The 16,008-nt window shown below is 42.6% G+C and overlaps 1 protein-coding gene across 1 annotated transcript in view; it reads right to left on the bottom strand.

Moving 5' to 3' along the window:
• Window positions 1-16,008, bottom strand: part of GRK7 (G protein-coupled receptor kinase 7) — a 43,631-nt gene that overhangs the window by 23,286 nt on the left and 4,337 nt on the right. Inside the window, exon 2 of the mRNA XM_082224307.1 lies at window positions 15,245-15,682. Coding sequence (XP_082080433.1) covers window positions 15,245-15,682 — 438 coding nt within the window. The remainder of the gene's footprint in view (window positions 1-15,244; window positions 15,683-16,008) is intronic.

Below are 16,008 nucleotides of genomic sequence, written 5' to 3' on the forward strand. Positions count from 1 at the left end.
CAGAAGCTTTATTTATCCACATCTCCAATACCACATGATCTGCAAAATAAAATACACCCAGTAATATCCCCTCCTGCATCAAAATAATGCAGAAATGTAGCATGAATTGAGGGCTATCTTAAGTCTTCTTCCCCTCTTCATTTACATTTCCTCCCCATTATCGGGGGGGGGGGGGACATCCACATAGTCATGATAGTCATGTAGGAAGTGTTTATGGAGCCAAGTACATGAGCTAGCAAACATGTTAAACAAAACAAAACAAAAACCACATTCTTTTACAGCTTGCTGGGAGAGTTTCATTGCTTTACAGCTCACTTAGCAGTATTTACAGGGAAAATAAACTATTTGCATAGACAAACAAGTTTAATTAAGTGTGTGTGTGTGTGTGTGTGTGTGTGTGCGTGCGCGCGCGTGCGCGCACACCTGCCTTATAGGGGTATTTTAATTGTTTGAGAAACGTTTGGTGTAAAACTTCACCCATTCTTTCAGGGTTAAACAGTGGCTCAGATATGGAGGGCAACATATTACACTACGTATATTGTGATCCAGATGGTTTCCAACAATTAGTGGCCTGTTCCTTTGGTGGCCCCATGTCTGGGTACTAGGGGGCAGGTCTTGCTATAACCCAGATAGCAGTCTATTTGCCCCTAGTAAAGTGGGATCCATTGAGAAGTCAGCTCCTAACCCTGATCTCTGCTTCCATTTCTTAGCCAAGCTCGAGTAGGACAAGGAGTTGGAAGCTAGGAACTAGCATCTATATAAACAATATTATATACATAATCAGATGTACACAACACTGACTTGATTATACTTTCACCTGATCTTTCAAATGTTACAAAAGCATGTTGATTCCTCGCTGATGCCCTATAGATTTGCAAAATACATTTGCACAATGTAACCCTGGCAACATCTATCACCTGTTGCAAGAGGCAGTAGAAGATTTAGATATGTAGCTTGATTTTGTTTAATAAACATTGCCTCTCTTTTAAAAAGTGGCTCCATTTTTTTTATAACACATGCCCCAAAGCCATGCTCGGCTGCTTGCATTTAGTAGCACTAAAGAAGTTCAAGCAAACTGAAGTGATTTTTCTTTTCTTTTCAGAAAGACAAGGCATCCAGAGCTGAAAATTGTTTTATGCACTGAAGAGAGAGAAAATGTCCAGCTGAGTGCATTGTATTGCTCATGTCCTGGCAGAAGCAGTGTGGTATTTAAGCTAAGAGAACTGGGGTGGAGTGGGAGAGTCACAATGCAACCCTCCCTACGGGGTCCGTCGGCATAAGGAAAGTGTGATTAAGATATGTCTACCTTTTCCCACAGCTCTTTACAAAACAAACCCGATGAGTCTTGTAAACCAAACAGAGATGCAAATCTGTGTGTCCATCCTTTATTTGCCATGGCACAAGAACTGTTGAACAGGGGGAAAAACAAGCTGAATTTAGCCCTATCAGCTGTTTTGTAGAGCTCACTCCTTCCTCCCTTCACGGGGTGCCGCTGACTGCTTTGTTCTCCATTCCAGCTGTTCCATTCCCCCCCTTCAGTAGTGGCCTTAACAGACCTTGGAGGAATGTAACATTGGACCACAGGAAGCTGTTTGGTTTTCTTTCCCTCTGCTTATCACTTACTTTGCCATGGGCTGCCTAAGAGAACAGCAGACTCTTAGCCTGCTTTTTGCCTTTCATTTCAATTGCAATTTGGTAATAATATGTTAGGCTTTTGTCCAACAATATAAGGATTGACAATTTCCTGGTATCTCGTCACTGGGGAAAAAATTCCCATCACAATTAGAATCTGCCACAGTTAAATAAATAATACTGGGGGGGGGCATTCTAGATGTTCTTTGCTTCCTATCTTGTAAAACCAAACAAGTTATAGTTTGTGCGTTTACACGTTCATTGTTTTCGTAGAGACTTCTCATCGTGAGGTGAGAAGCCTCTGTTAAAAAAGAAGGTGCAAAGGTTCAGATCTTGGTCATACTAAAGACAGCTTAACGCAAAGAAGGAGGGTGTGACTACTTCCTTCTCACTTACAGAAACTCTAGATATCAAGAGAGACTCTGAACAGTTACAGTATTTGCAAAAAAATCTTACACACTGTCTGTATCTGTAAGGGCTCCAGAAGCACCATCCCATGAAAAGGTTTACTGAGAAATAAAACACAGGACAACAGGCCAGTTCTGATACTGTGTAGACACCAACACTGCTATCACACCACAGATTAGGGATGGGCAAAGATGCTGAGTGCTCAAAAATGTGGGGGGGGGGGGAGTGAGCAAAGCGATCAGGGTATTGCAAAACCTCCCAGACTTTTTGTAGCACTCACAAACATCTGATTGTTTCACTTCCCTTTCCAAGCAGGGATGGGTGGGGTAGGGGAGCCAGGCTTATTCCCCCACTGCAGAGCACATCCAATGGGCAGACTTCTGTCCTACCTTTCTGGCAAAGTGCAAGAAACTGTTCTGAACAGAACTGTCTTTTTTAAATGTCTCCATCACAAGCAAAAGACTTCAAACTTTTCCCTGCTTGCTTTTTTTAAACTTACTTCTTTTTTTGAGATGGGAGGGCATGCATCTTTTTAGCCACCCTTTTTTGAAAAACCCACACCTTCCACACTGAGACTCGCTCTCGTTTCTCACACAGATTGCCATCTGAAATACCTTTCCACTTTTTTCCACTTGTGTGCTAGGTGTGACACGCCCCACCCACCCATCCCGGACAGAGGTATCTTGGTTAATGCTATCCGGCTTAGACTACTGAAATGTGTTGTACAACAGGATTACGAAGAAATTCCAATTGGTTCGAAACGCAACAGCTATGCTGCTGACTGACACAAGTCAACCCTAACATCTCTCACCAGCTTTAAAATAGCCTTACTGTTTTTCTGTGATGCAATTCAAGTTACAATTCAAACCTGTGGATGAGGGACATTTTTCAGCCACAGGGCCACATTTTGTTCTGGTGGGTTGGGCCAGAGGTAAGAGTGAGCAAAGCAATAAATGTGATTTTTACAGGCGGCTAATTTCTTGACACTCACACTCACACAGCGGGTGGCGCTGTGGGTAAAAGCCTCAGCGCCTAGGGCTTGCCGATCGTAAGGTCGGCGGTTCGAATCCCCGCGGCGGGGTGCGCTCCCGCTGCTCGGTCCCAGCGCCTGCCAACCTAGCAGTTCGAAAGCACCTCCGGGTGCAAGTAGATAAATAGGTACCGCTTACCAGCGGGAAGGTAAACGGCGTTCCGTGTGCTGCGCTGGCTCGCCAGATGCAGCTTTGTCACGCTGGCCACGTGACCCGGAAGTGTCTCCGGACAGCGCTGGCCCCCGGCCTATAGATGTGAGATGGGCGCACAAACCCCAGAGTCTGTCAAGACTGGCCCGTTCGGGCAGGGGTACCTTTACCTTTACCTTTAATTTCTTGACACTCACACTCACACACCCCTCTATGTACTCCACCCAGACAAAAAGCATCAGCATCAACATCCAACGATACATTCCAAGCAAGCAAAGATGCCCAAGGAGAGTGCAAGGCAATGTCGGTGAACAGTGTGGCCTGATGAAGTTATAGAATGTGTCCAGGGCAGCTGTTTACCAGCTCCACCTGGTACGCAGGCTGAGACCCTATCTGCCCGTGGACTGCCTTGCCAGAGTGGTGCATGCTCTGGTTATCTCCTGCTTGGACTACTGCAATACGCTCTACGTGGGGCTACCTTTGAAGATGACGTGTGGCTACCTTTGAAGATGACGCGGAAACTACAACTAATCCAGAATTCGGCAGCTAGACTGGTGACTGGGAGCAGCCGCCGAGACCATATAACACCGGTCTTGAAAGCCCTACATTGGCTCCCAGTACGTTTCCGAGCACAATTCAAAGTGTTGGTGCTGACCGTTAAAGCCCTAAATGGCCTCGGTCCAGTATATCTGAAGGAGCGTCTCCACCCCCATCATTCTACCCGGACCCTGAGGTCCAGCGCTGAGGGCCTTCTGCCGTTTCCTTCACTGTGAGAAGCCAAGTTACAGGGAACCAGGCAGAAAGCCTTCTCGGTAGTGGCACCCTCCCTGTGGAATGTCCTCCCACCAGATGTCAAAGAGAACAACAACTACCAGACTTTTAGAAGACATCTGAAGGCTTTAGGGAAGCTTTTAATGTTTGATGCATTACGGTATTTTACTATTTTGGTGGAAGCCGCCCAGAGTGGCTGGGGAAGTCCAGCCAGATGGGCGGGGTATAAATAATAAATTTATTATTATTATTATTATTATTATTATTATTATTATTATTATTATTAATTATTATTATTATTATTATTATTATTATTATTATTATTATCATAGAACTGTAGAGTTGGAAGGGACCCCAAGGGTCTTCAGTCCCCTACAATGCATGAATCTCAGCTAAAGCATTCAGTCCGGAGGGCCAGACAGAAGGTCCACATTTGGCCCCTGCGTCTGAGCATCCCCATGCCTGTTTCAAAGACATATGGCTTCATATGTTCATTGATATAAGAAGAGTCCTGCTGGATCAGACCTATCTAGTTGAGCAACTGATGCCCACAGTAACCAACTCAATGCCTCTGGGGACACCCTGAGACGGGACATGAAGGTAAGAGTCCTTTCCCACTGTCATTTCCCCAGGAACTTGTGTTCTGGGGCATGGGTGCCTCTGATCCTGGAAGCAGTATATAGTCAATATGTTCAGTAGTTATTAGCAGGCTCCATGAATTTATCTAACCCCTTTTAAAACTGACTATGCTAGTTGCCATCACCTTATTGTGGTAGTGCAGTGGCATAGCGTGGTTTGCTGGTGCTCAGGGCACGCATTCGCACACCAGGGGCCAGAGGATGAATGGAGTCTGCCGCGCCAGCCCAGCCATTACCACCAATGCCGCTGGAGTGACATCAGCCCCAAGCCACTTTGCAATTCTGATATGATCGCAGCCTCGCAAAGCATCTCAAGGGCTGGCAGGGCAGAATGAGCAGCAACCCCCAGAAAAATGTGCCCGGGGCCATTGCCCCGGCAGCTCCCCCCTACTATGCCCCTGTGGTAGTGAATGCTATACTTTAAACAATGCACTGCATGAAGTCCTTCCTTTTGTCTGCCTCGAATCTCCCACTCTTTAGTTTCGTTGGATGACTTCACAAGAAGAAGAACAATCTCTCTGGAGGCATAGTAACTATTAGGTTTCCTCCCTGTTCACATTTCCTACCTTCTTAAGTAAGGTACAATTTAAAATAGGCTATTGTGAGAACAAAAATGTTCCATGAAAAGAGATTGTGCAACTATAGATCATACACTAACTATGTGGTTAGCTTGTGAATAGCTCCCTTAAGCTGATTAGAATTATATAAATATGAATGCATACAGCTGTCATTAAGTCACAATTATTTTCCCTCAGGTGCTAGTCTGTTGACATGGCTTGCACTGTCTTCCTTTGTTTTTAGCATTTCCAGTAAATATGAGACAGCTTCATTTTGTAGCCAACATACAACAGCCTGTGGCTATGCATCCAGGAACCAGCCAATCAATGTCTGCTAGTACAAAAGCAATCCAATGCTATATTGCTTCTTATCTGAATTCATTTGTTGACTCAGCAGAGATTTCTCATTCATCTGTTTTGCAAATGTCCAATTTTGCAATGGTGCAAAGGGAAAGTTGGGTTGAAACACAGCCATTGGGGTTTATTTGTTCTTCTGTGGGCAGGTGGTGGCTTAAGTCTATCGACTGACTAAAAATGAATAATGCATTTTGGTTTTGTGTCCTGGAATTGCAGAAGGAACAGGATTCCAAAGATTAATGGTCCACTAGGCTCTTCATCTGGGCATGATCAGGGTAGAGAAAAATCTGAAGCATAGCATAACCCTGTAACTATTTAGGCTAATTTTAAAGATAAATTTCTATTAAGGAAATTTAAGGGTCACAACAATGTGAGGAAACACTAGAGACTCCCACTTAAGCCAAAATGCTTTAACTTCTGCTTTTCTGGCGTGTGTTTCATTGGTCTGACCACGGACATTATTGTGGGGGGGGTGCTCAAGGGTCAAGACTTGGTTCTCCTGTTCTTTCTTCCCCCAACTTTTTAAAAATAAAATAAAAAGAGTGACTCAGGGAACTTCAAAGCATAGTCCTGATAAGACCCCAGCTACCTCCCATCTTAATTTCCTAGAGGAATTTATACATATAATTTATACATATAAATATGTACACTTTATGCAAATTTGTGTCCTGGGGTTGTATCCTTTAAGTACACAGCCTCACAACCAGATGGCTCTCTTAGCTACTCTTTTTAGAAATTAGAGGAAACCACGATTTGACTATATTTGCAAAGAGTCAACAAGTGTGGTTTGTAAATTTCAAGGGGTCTAATATCTCACCACCACCACCAATCGTTTGTGGACTGGGAAAAGGGCTTTTGGGATCATTTCCCTTCTCTGTCTGATAGAGCCATAATTTCCTCTAGTGATAGCAGTCTCTTTCTCCCCAATCTCACTATCATGCTGCAAAAACCATTTGGCCAGAGATAACTGCAGCAGAAAACACATTGGTGGGGCACACCATCGCAAATGATGCTCTCTTTTAACACTTTCCAAAAACTGCAGCTGTCTCCAGAGTTGTACTTCTCTCCCTCTCATTTCTGAATTGTTTGAACACATGCTTTTTTGGCAAAACACAAACCAACTCCAACTAAACACCAAAACCTTGAAGCAAAAAATACATACTTCAAGAACCTAACTTCCAAAGCAACTCATATATAACGGTGAGCTAGTCTGTCAGTTTCTAATTTTTCAGTCTTTAGTTCAGTTCTCCATGTTTCCACATCAGCTTGTTTTTTTTTTAAAAAAAAGTCCTCATGAAAATTAATCAGCATTTAAGTGCACATTTCTCCTAATATACACAATTGTATATCCAGTTTTAGGGACGCGGGTGACGCTGTGGGTTATGTCGGTGGTTCGAATCACCACAACGAGGTGAGCTCCCATTGCTCGGTCCCTGCTCCTGCCAACCTAGCAGTTCAAAAGCACATCAAAGTGCAACTGGATAAATAGGTACCACTCCGGCAGGAAGGTAAACGGCATTTCCGTGTGCTGCTCTGGTTTGCCAGAAGCAGCTTAGTCATGCTGGCCACATGACCCGAAAGCTGTACGCCGGCTCCCTCGGCCAATAAAGCAAGATGAGCGCCGCAACCCCAGAGTCAGCCATGACTGGACCTAATGGTCAGGGGTCCCTTTACCTTTTCATATGCAGTTTTACCTAATGTGCATATCTATGCAAATCAATTTTACCTGAATTAATGCATTGTTTATATTATTTTCACGTACATGTATGCACATGTTAACCTAGTCTATGCACTTTTGTACATATTACTTGGCTGGAAAACTATATTGCAAAATTTGGAGAAGTGTGAATTTCAAAAGATTGCTTTATTTCAAGTCTGCGTATTGTGCTAGAAGTGTAAACTAGATAGGTACGTTCACATTTAAACTCCACCCCCCCATCCCTGCTCAAATACGTGTGGTTAAGGTGGACAATCAGATATTGGACAGCAATCAGAAATCAGTACCAAATCTCTTCTGTTCTGTTGTATAAGTGTGCACACACCACCCAGTTTTCCAGATACTCCACATTCCAAAAAGCTGTCCCTGGAGTCTCGACTCAGATTGAAGTATCATGCTATGCGGGCATCTTCCCTAGAGAGAAAAGCACTTCCCCCTGCTGGACAATACAAGAGATACAGATAACCACATATCTGGAGGATATGCTCTTCTGTGCCCCACTGGCTACAGATAGGAATGTGTATTCCCATATGGGATTATATGTTGCTGCAAGAGGTGGGTTGTGTGGTGCTATAGCTGGTCTGGGGCCAGAGATTACAGAATTCTTCTATACCATCTTTGGCTGTGTTTACACTCCTGTTACACTCCTGGGACGCGGGTGGTGCTGTGGGTTAAACCACAGAGCCTAGGACTTGCCGATCAGAAGGTCAGCGGTTCAAATCCCCTTGACGGGGTGAGCTCCCATTGCTCGGTCCCTGCTCCTGCCAACCTAGCAGTTCAAAAGCACGTCAACGTTCAAGTAGATAAATAGGTACTGCTCCGGCGGGAAGGTAAACAGCGTTTCCGTGCGCTGCTCTGGTTTCATCAGAAGCGGCTTAGTCATGTTGGCCACATGACCCGGAAAAACTGCCTGTGGACAAATGTCGGCTCCCTCGGCCAGTAAAGCGAGATGAGCGCCACAAACCCACAGTCGGCCACAACTGGACCTAATGGTCAGGGGTCCCTTTACCTTTACCCTCCTGTTTACTAGCTGTGTTTCGAGTGATGGGTTTTTTTAAAATCTGTGCTTAAGTGACTTTCTCAAAATGCATATGTATCCTGTACTTCATTATAAAATGCTACTGTCTGATGTGTTGTTTCTCAAACCAGCTTTACACCAGTTGGCTTTCTTAAGCCATTCCTAATTCATCCCTAGCCAAGGTGTGAGCATCTTTACACTGGGAAAAGACATACCTGCCCTGTCAATGCCCCCTGGTGTGTACACAAACAGAAATAAATCTGACACTAATGAAGCTGTGCTGATGTGAACTGCTAGGGGGGGGGGACTGTGAAATGCGCCAGGGGTGGGGACAACATCTTTGTGCTCTAAGGCAGAAATGTGTATATACCCTTAGGCTAGCAAAGCACTTTATCTTACTTCTTTTATTGTTCCAGTATCAAAGTTCTCTCTCGATGCTAATTTCGTTTACAGTACGGTCCTAATACAAGTCACCCATAGAATCCTTAAAATAAATCCACAGCAGTGGTTTGTTTGTTTTTTAATATAGAAAAGAAAGGTATACTTCTGGATCTGGTGAAAAGGTCTCTGAAAATGACGCACTGCATTAAAAGAAGCTAGCACTGATGCCTTGGCTGCCAATTGTGCTTTCAATGTGATTTCTAGGTTTAAAAAGACCAAGGGATAACTTGTGCAGAATGTTGACCAAAGGGCATGTAATATGCTAATGAAAAAAACCCCTCCTGAAGTAGAACGGATAAACTTGAAATTGCAGATTCACGACCTGTTGCCCTCTTGATATTAGAAAGCAATTCCTAAAAATCAAAACAGCTTTTCTGATGCTTTCCTAAGAAATGGAATCGCACAGGAAAACAAAGGGGGTGTTTTGGGGGGGGGGGATAGGGGCATTTTGTGCACGAGTTTAACCAAAGCATGCTTTTGTCCTATTCAAATATTATGATGCCCTGTCTTCAAAACATATAAGATGACGCTCTGTACAGGTTACACTGACACCTGTGCTTAGATTCCTAAGTGTTTTGACATTGCACATTCCCAACATGGCACCCATGTCCTATGTCACCCACTGGTGTTTTGCCTATTACTTTGGAGGGAGTTACATGGGAAAAATATTTTTGTCATCTTGCCTGCCTCCTCAAAAACTCTGGACCCGCAAAGATCTAATTTAACCAGCTGTATAGTTTTATTGATTTTTCCAACAGCCTGGTTGTATTTTAATTGTATTTTGGTTTCTTGTATAGTGTTTTGTTTTGTTGTACACCATCTTGAGCTGCCCACTTAGCAGGCAGCATATAAACATTTAAACAAATAAATAAAAATAATCTGTGAAATGGATGCTTTGTGGTGCCCAGAAAAGTTTCCTAGATTTCCAAATGTTGCCCTTAGACCAGAAAAAGTTAAAGATCCATGATATAGCAAGAACCCAGTGTTGTCGTACGTTTTATATATATACACATATAGAATTCACCTTTTACAATTTACAGCTTGATCCTTTGAAAAGAACATTTGGGGTGAAATGTTTGTGCTGTTTTATTGATTGATCAATTGCATTTATAGGGTGCCTTTCTGCTAAGGCATCCAAGGCAATTATAGCCACCAAATATTCATATAAGGATTGCAGCATTTATTATGGTACAAATCTTTTTAAGATAACCCAGGAGGGCAAGAGGGAGGAGCCGCAGAGCAGGCATCATTTTCTCCAGCTGCATTCCACCTGCCTTAAAAATCATAGGAACATAGGTAGCTGTCTTATACTGAGCCAAATCATTAGTCCACCTAGTTCAACATTGTCAAATGAGACTGGCAGCCACTCTCCAGCGTTTCAGACAAGGGTTTCTCCCAGTCCTACTTGGAGATGCAGGGCACTGAACTTGGGACCTTCTGCATGCAAAACAAGATGCTCTACTACTGAGATGGCCCTTCCCCTGTCAGCAGAATGCCTGCCGACATTAATGTCATTACGCACTCAGCAATGAGTTTACTGAGAGCACAACCAATGGCGGTAAAGGCAAACCCACTAACATTAGTGAATATATTCCAAGACTTCTAACTATGGGCATAATGCATATCTTAATGTTAGTGAAATTAAAAACCATAGGTAAGGACTAGAATATGGCTTTATATGTGGAGGATAATAATCTTTGCATAATGGCATACACCCAAAGCTCTTCTACCATTGAACATTGTAGCAAGCAACCAAAGCTAGCAAGCAATCTTTTGGGGAGGTTCATTTGGCGGAAGTTCATTTGGGGAAGTGGTACCTCGGGTTAAGTACTTAATTTGTTCCGGATGTCCGTTCTTAACCTGAAACTGTTCTTAACCTGAAGCACCACTTTAGCTAATGGGGCCTCCTGCTGCTGCCACGCCGCCAGAGCACGATTTCTGTTCTCATCCTGAAGCAAAGTTCTTAACCTGAAGCACTATTTCTGGGTTAGCGGAGTGTGTAACCTGAAGCGTATGTAACCTGAGGTACCACTGTACTGAAGAACTCCCAATAAGCTTTGGTGAAATCTCAGGATCCCCCAAAACCACATTTGAAAACTAGTGATTCCAAACAATAGTTTGACCACCTCCTTGAGCAAACAGAGATTACAAAATGGAAAAACCTGTATGGTTTCTGAATGAAGGGTACTTACGATAATCAACAAAGTCTTCATCATCAGAGTTCAATTTTTTGACTATAGCTTTCTCACTAGCCACTCTTCCTAAAGTGGAAATGGGCTGGACATCTTTTCACGGAAACATGAACGACACAATAAGTCCCTACCTTTCCCCCTTTCCCAAAAGGGTGGAGGAAGGGAAGATAAAGGAGGCAATTTAAGTCTGTGTACACAACATACATTTAAAGCATGTATCCTGGGAACTGTAGTTGGTTAGAGGGCTGGAAAATGAAGCTATGTTAGGGGTAAACTACAGAACCCGAGATTCTTAATAGAATAAAGGACTAGACATTTATTTAATAGGAAGAGGAAGGAGAGCAGGAAGCAAGAGGAACAACTCAGAGAATTGTTCCATTTAAGACAAATCTAGACAAAACAAAATAAAATGGGGGAGGGTTAAAGTCCAATAAAATAGTTATCTATAGATGAGCAACTTGTTTTCAGCAACATGATTTTGGACTAGAATGCAGCTGTAGCCTCATTGGCTGTGGAGCTGCTGATGGTTATTGTGTGAGGGAAGAAGACTATCGTTCTTCTTCACTTTCTCTGGATATTAATTTTTATTCCTTCTGTGGTATTCTCAGTCTTTCCTTTCATAAATCTTCATCTATTTCCTGCTCCCCCCCTACCCTCAATATCCTTTTGCGGGGGAAACTATCAAAATCTTTACAGAAAATCCTCCTAAGGCACTTTTTTAGGAGCCGAAAAAAGGGCTGCATGCCCTCCAACATGTCCCAGAGGAAAACAAGGATGCACATCTTTCAGGACTACCATCTCGCACAAGACCACACTGCCCCAAAACAGGATGCCCCGATTAAATCAGGACAGTTGAGGGGTATGGAGTGGCACAGCAGGCATAATATCTCTCTGTGCTCCAATTTATAGGGTTACACTATTTATACAGCAGCACAGCTAATTCAACTCTAACGAATGGCTCCTGTCATCTAGAATGTGATGTGTCCTTAATTCAAAGAACAGTCTTCTATTTGAAGCTGTCTTCTATTTGCAGAGCTGGTCCAAGTCCAGTTTTAATGAACTGTAAGAAGGGAGAGCAAGGCCTTGCATGCCCATCAAGTTAGCACCTGGAGATGCACTATATTTCTATAGTAAATTATAGTATTTGCATCCATGCGTATAAAGTAGCATGTTTACATTTTATGCACACCTGTGTCCTCCTTTTTATGGGGTGAATGATGTATACATATTTAATAGAGTTAAGTCAAATTAGAGTCCTTATGCTGATCTTTGGCATTTCCCCTTACTCCTCGACCTCAGCTTAGCAGTTCCTGCAGCTCATAACATGAAGGACGACCCTTTATCAAAAGGCAATCCAGTAGTGGCCCATTTTGTTAGATACAGGTGAAATACAAATTGTTCACACACTCCAGTTACGTCTGTTTAATAGACACAGTACCTGTTTTCCTCACTAAGAGCACCACTTATTGATATTCATTCAATTTGTACCATAATACATCAATAGATTTGACTTCACGTTATTAGTCTTTTCGGCTGGCATTAATACTGCCTACCTTAGGCATAATACTGCCTTCCTTAGGAATCACATCTCTCAACTTGGCTACCATGTTCTGACTTCCAAAAGTGGTCTGATCCAGCATGCTCTTCTTATGGTCTTAAGAATGTGAATACTTGAATTCTGACATACATGAAAACGTTTCTGTGGAGGAAGTTCGCTCTTGTGAAATGCAACTTCATGAACTGTTTGCTCTTGTCACACTATAATGGACTCATTTCCCTTCTGTCAAATGCTGACAGGCATGATAGGCTGACCAGAGTACGGGAAGGGAAGGGGCCTCTGGAAGGAAGATGGGATGAAACATTAAATGGGTCTCCAGCTGTTTTTGGACTTCAAGTCCCATCAACCCTGACCACTGGTCCTGCTAGCTAGGAATGATGGGAGTTGTAGTCCAAAAACAGCTGGAGACCTAAGTTTGGGAAACCCTGCATTAGCGCAAACAGAAAACGGGCCCCACCAACCTCAGCCGATCCTTAACAAGCCCCACCTGCTGACCTATGTACAACCAATCCAGGGGGTGGCACTGCCTGTCATCTACCTCCCCCTTAGTCTCAATTGTTGCAACGTTGTAATAGAACTTAGCAGGTAGAAGATGGAGACAAAACTAGAAAGTGCCTTTCTGGCTCCACCTACTGTTGGTTTTCCTGTCTTCTGCCTGTGTCAACGGGTACCACCTCCCCACTCAGGTACCATAAAAAGAACTTAACTACACTTTACAACCCAACTAGAAACACTCAACCACTGCACTGAGTACACCATAGTCCTATTACACCAGTAAGTCACAGATAATGTATTACAAGCCTTGAGCATTTATCCTAAAATAGCAAATTAAAACCCTCCTTGAGAGTCTGTCTTCTGCACACAAGCCATATTAAGTTGATCGTCTGACTATTATGTTTTAATAAGGGGTTCACCCCCAACTTTCATAATAACACGGGGCTAGTATTTTGAGAGTTCTCTTTTGATCTCTCATCAGTTAATTTTCCTGCAGGAAATCCAGCCTTTTATCAAATTAAACCACACTCTTGCTTAGCTTATGCATCACACCTATCAACCAGTACCAAAAAGAGACATGCTTTAGACCTGGAGCACACTCTTCCTTTTGTGCACTCACAAACCATGGACCTGCAAATTCAAAAAGGCCTACTTATTTCTGGGAAGTTATATACAGAAGTATGACTAGGACTTACTCTAGGTTGTTTTCGTGACAATTGAGCCAGCACTTTTAATGATAGACATTTGACTGTGAAATACAGTCACATCACACGCAGCTCTGTTACAGCATACAAGCTTCCGTTTCATAAAGCAATTGATGAAAGATCCAACACCACTAAAATCTATTTAAATAAGGAAAGGAGGGCAGTATTCATGAATCCCAAATCAAAACATTCAAACAATATATAGGTCTATACAACATAAAGCATACTCACATTCCTGTTAACAGATCTCATATTTGGGAAGTTTAAAAAAAAAATGCGAAATGCTCTCAAATTCTGACGACAGATACTTTCAACATAACCCTATAAACTGTATTAGAGCTTTTTTGTATTATATTGAATAGTTATCCTTATTTGCCATAGGAGCCAACTCCTAGTGGCTGTGGGGGCTTTGGCCCCCACAATAAAATATGATTATGCAGGGTGGGGTTTACCTGGGCCCCCACAACATTTTATTTAAGTTGGCACCCCTGTCATTTGCTCATATATAAGATGGTGGTTGCACAATAAAATTACAATAAGAAAGGTGTACAGGGCAATGTAAATACGGTAAATATATTTGCCTCACTGTTTAGGTTTACATGCTATATACAAACCAGGAAAAGAATTCCAGCAAGCTATTTTTTGCTGCTGTCGTTCTAATGTGCGTTACATTATTAGGGCTACCTGCAGTGATTATGAACGGATCCTTATTTAACCTGTCTTAACAGCGGTTACACAAGAAACGTAAATTGGATAACAAATACAGCACATTATGTACCATATTTACGTTACCCAAAATTTATTGTATAATTCCCACTTAAACCTCGAGCGCTTTGTATCAGAATCAGTCCATAACCCTCACAGGTAGTGCCATTAAAGCTATATACTAATGGCCAATGGTGCTCTTCTTTTTGTTTGCAAATATACAATTGAATGTGACATGTTACCAAACTCCCCACCACTGGTAGGGGTTTTCGTACATTTTGACCCAGAATGTGCAAGTGAGTATGTGGTAGGTTGGCTGTGGGTTGTACTGCTGCAGTAAGAATAATATGGAAAAACTGAGATGATATGAGATAATCCTTTACAATATGGGTGAACAATAAGAGGGAATCTCCACTGAAACAAACAATAGATGCTCTTGTGCCATTCCCATTCATTTCAATGGGGCTTGCACAGAAAACCTTTCCACTGGTTTGTGTCTCCCTTATCAAGTAGAATTGGCACCAATTACATTAAGGCTTTCACTCCCCAACAATTCCTCATTTTTGGAACTCCTCATAGGCTGTTAACAGAAACATCTGACGTGCATAATGCCTCAAAACCTAACAGCATTTTTTTTTGCAAGGTATAATTACTTTTTAAGCAAGCGTGCCAGTCAAATTGCTCCACCGTGCATCCAAATAGTTAATAAAGTAAATCCTCTTTCCATCTGTCACTTAGAATGAAATGACCACATAAGATATTTAGTGAAGAACAAATCCCAAAGGAATTAAAGGGGGGGCTCAGTGCATTGGAAATAGAACAAGCTCTCCCAACTAGCCAAGCAGCCCTGCACGGTGAACTCTCACTTACCCTCTGGTTTATGGACTTGCCTTCCTTGACTTCCACCGCCAAGCCAAGATCAGACAATCGGCAGTGGCCATCATCATCCAGGAGGACATTTTCAGGCTTCATGTCCCTGTAGACAATTTGGATGGAGTGAAGGTGCAGCATCCCACAGGTGATCTGAGCCGAGTAGAAGATGACCCTATTCATTTCCAAGCCTCTTTCGCCCACATTGTAAATGTGATATTTAAGATCCCCACCATTCATCAGGCTCATGACAAGACACAGGGCGGCTTTGCTCTGATAGGCATAGGACAGCGTGACAATGAAACGGCTGTTGACTTTCTCAAGGATCTCCTTCTCTAACAGAGCCATCTTTTCGCCACCTTTTTTCTTTAGTCGTTTTTTGTCCAGTTTCTTGCAGGCATACATCTTGCCAGTGTTTCTCACCTGAATGGCACAAACCTAAAGCAGCAAGTTTAATGAAAAAAGGAAAAGTCTTAAGTAAGAGATGCAGACTCAGAACTGGAGAGACTATATGCCCCTTATTGCTATTTTCACCACAATATCCATTGCTTTCAGTTTTGATTTTTAAAAACACACACAAATACCCCTTAGATTATATACTGCATTCTTGGAGACTATTGTGCCATTTATGGGTTCTCTACAATGCTTTGTAGATTATTTGAAAGGAATGAATGGAGCCGCAGTAGCAGCCGTGTTTCCATTGGGAAACCTATTTCATCTCATGTCTTATTTGCATAATAAAAAAATTCCTTCCTGTAGCACCT

The sequence above is a fragment of the Podarcis vaucheri genome (assembly GCF_965113315.1).
Source record: "Podarcis vaucheri genome assembly, chromosome: 5".
In the NCBI taxonomy this organism is placed as follows: Eukaryota; Metazoa; Chordata; class Lepidosauria; order Squamata; family Lacertidae; genus Podarcis; species Podarcis vaucheri.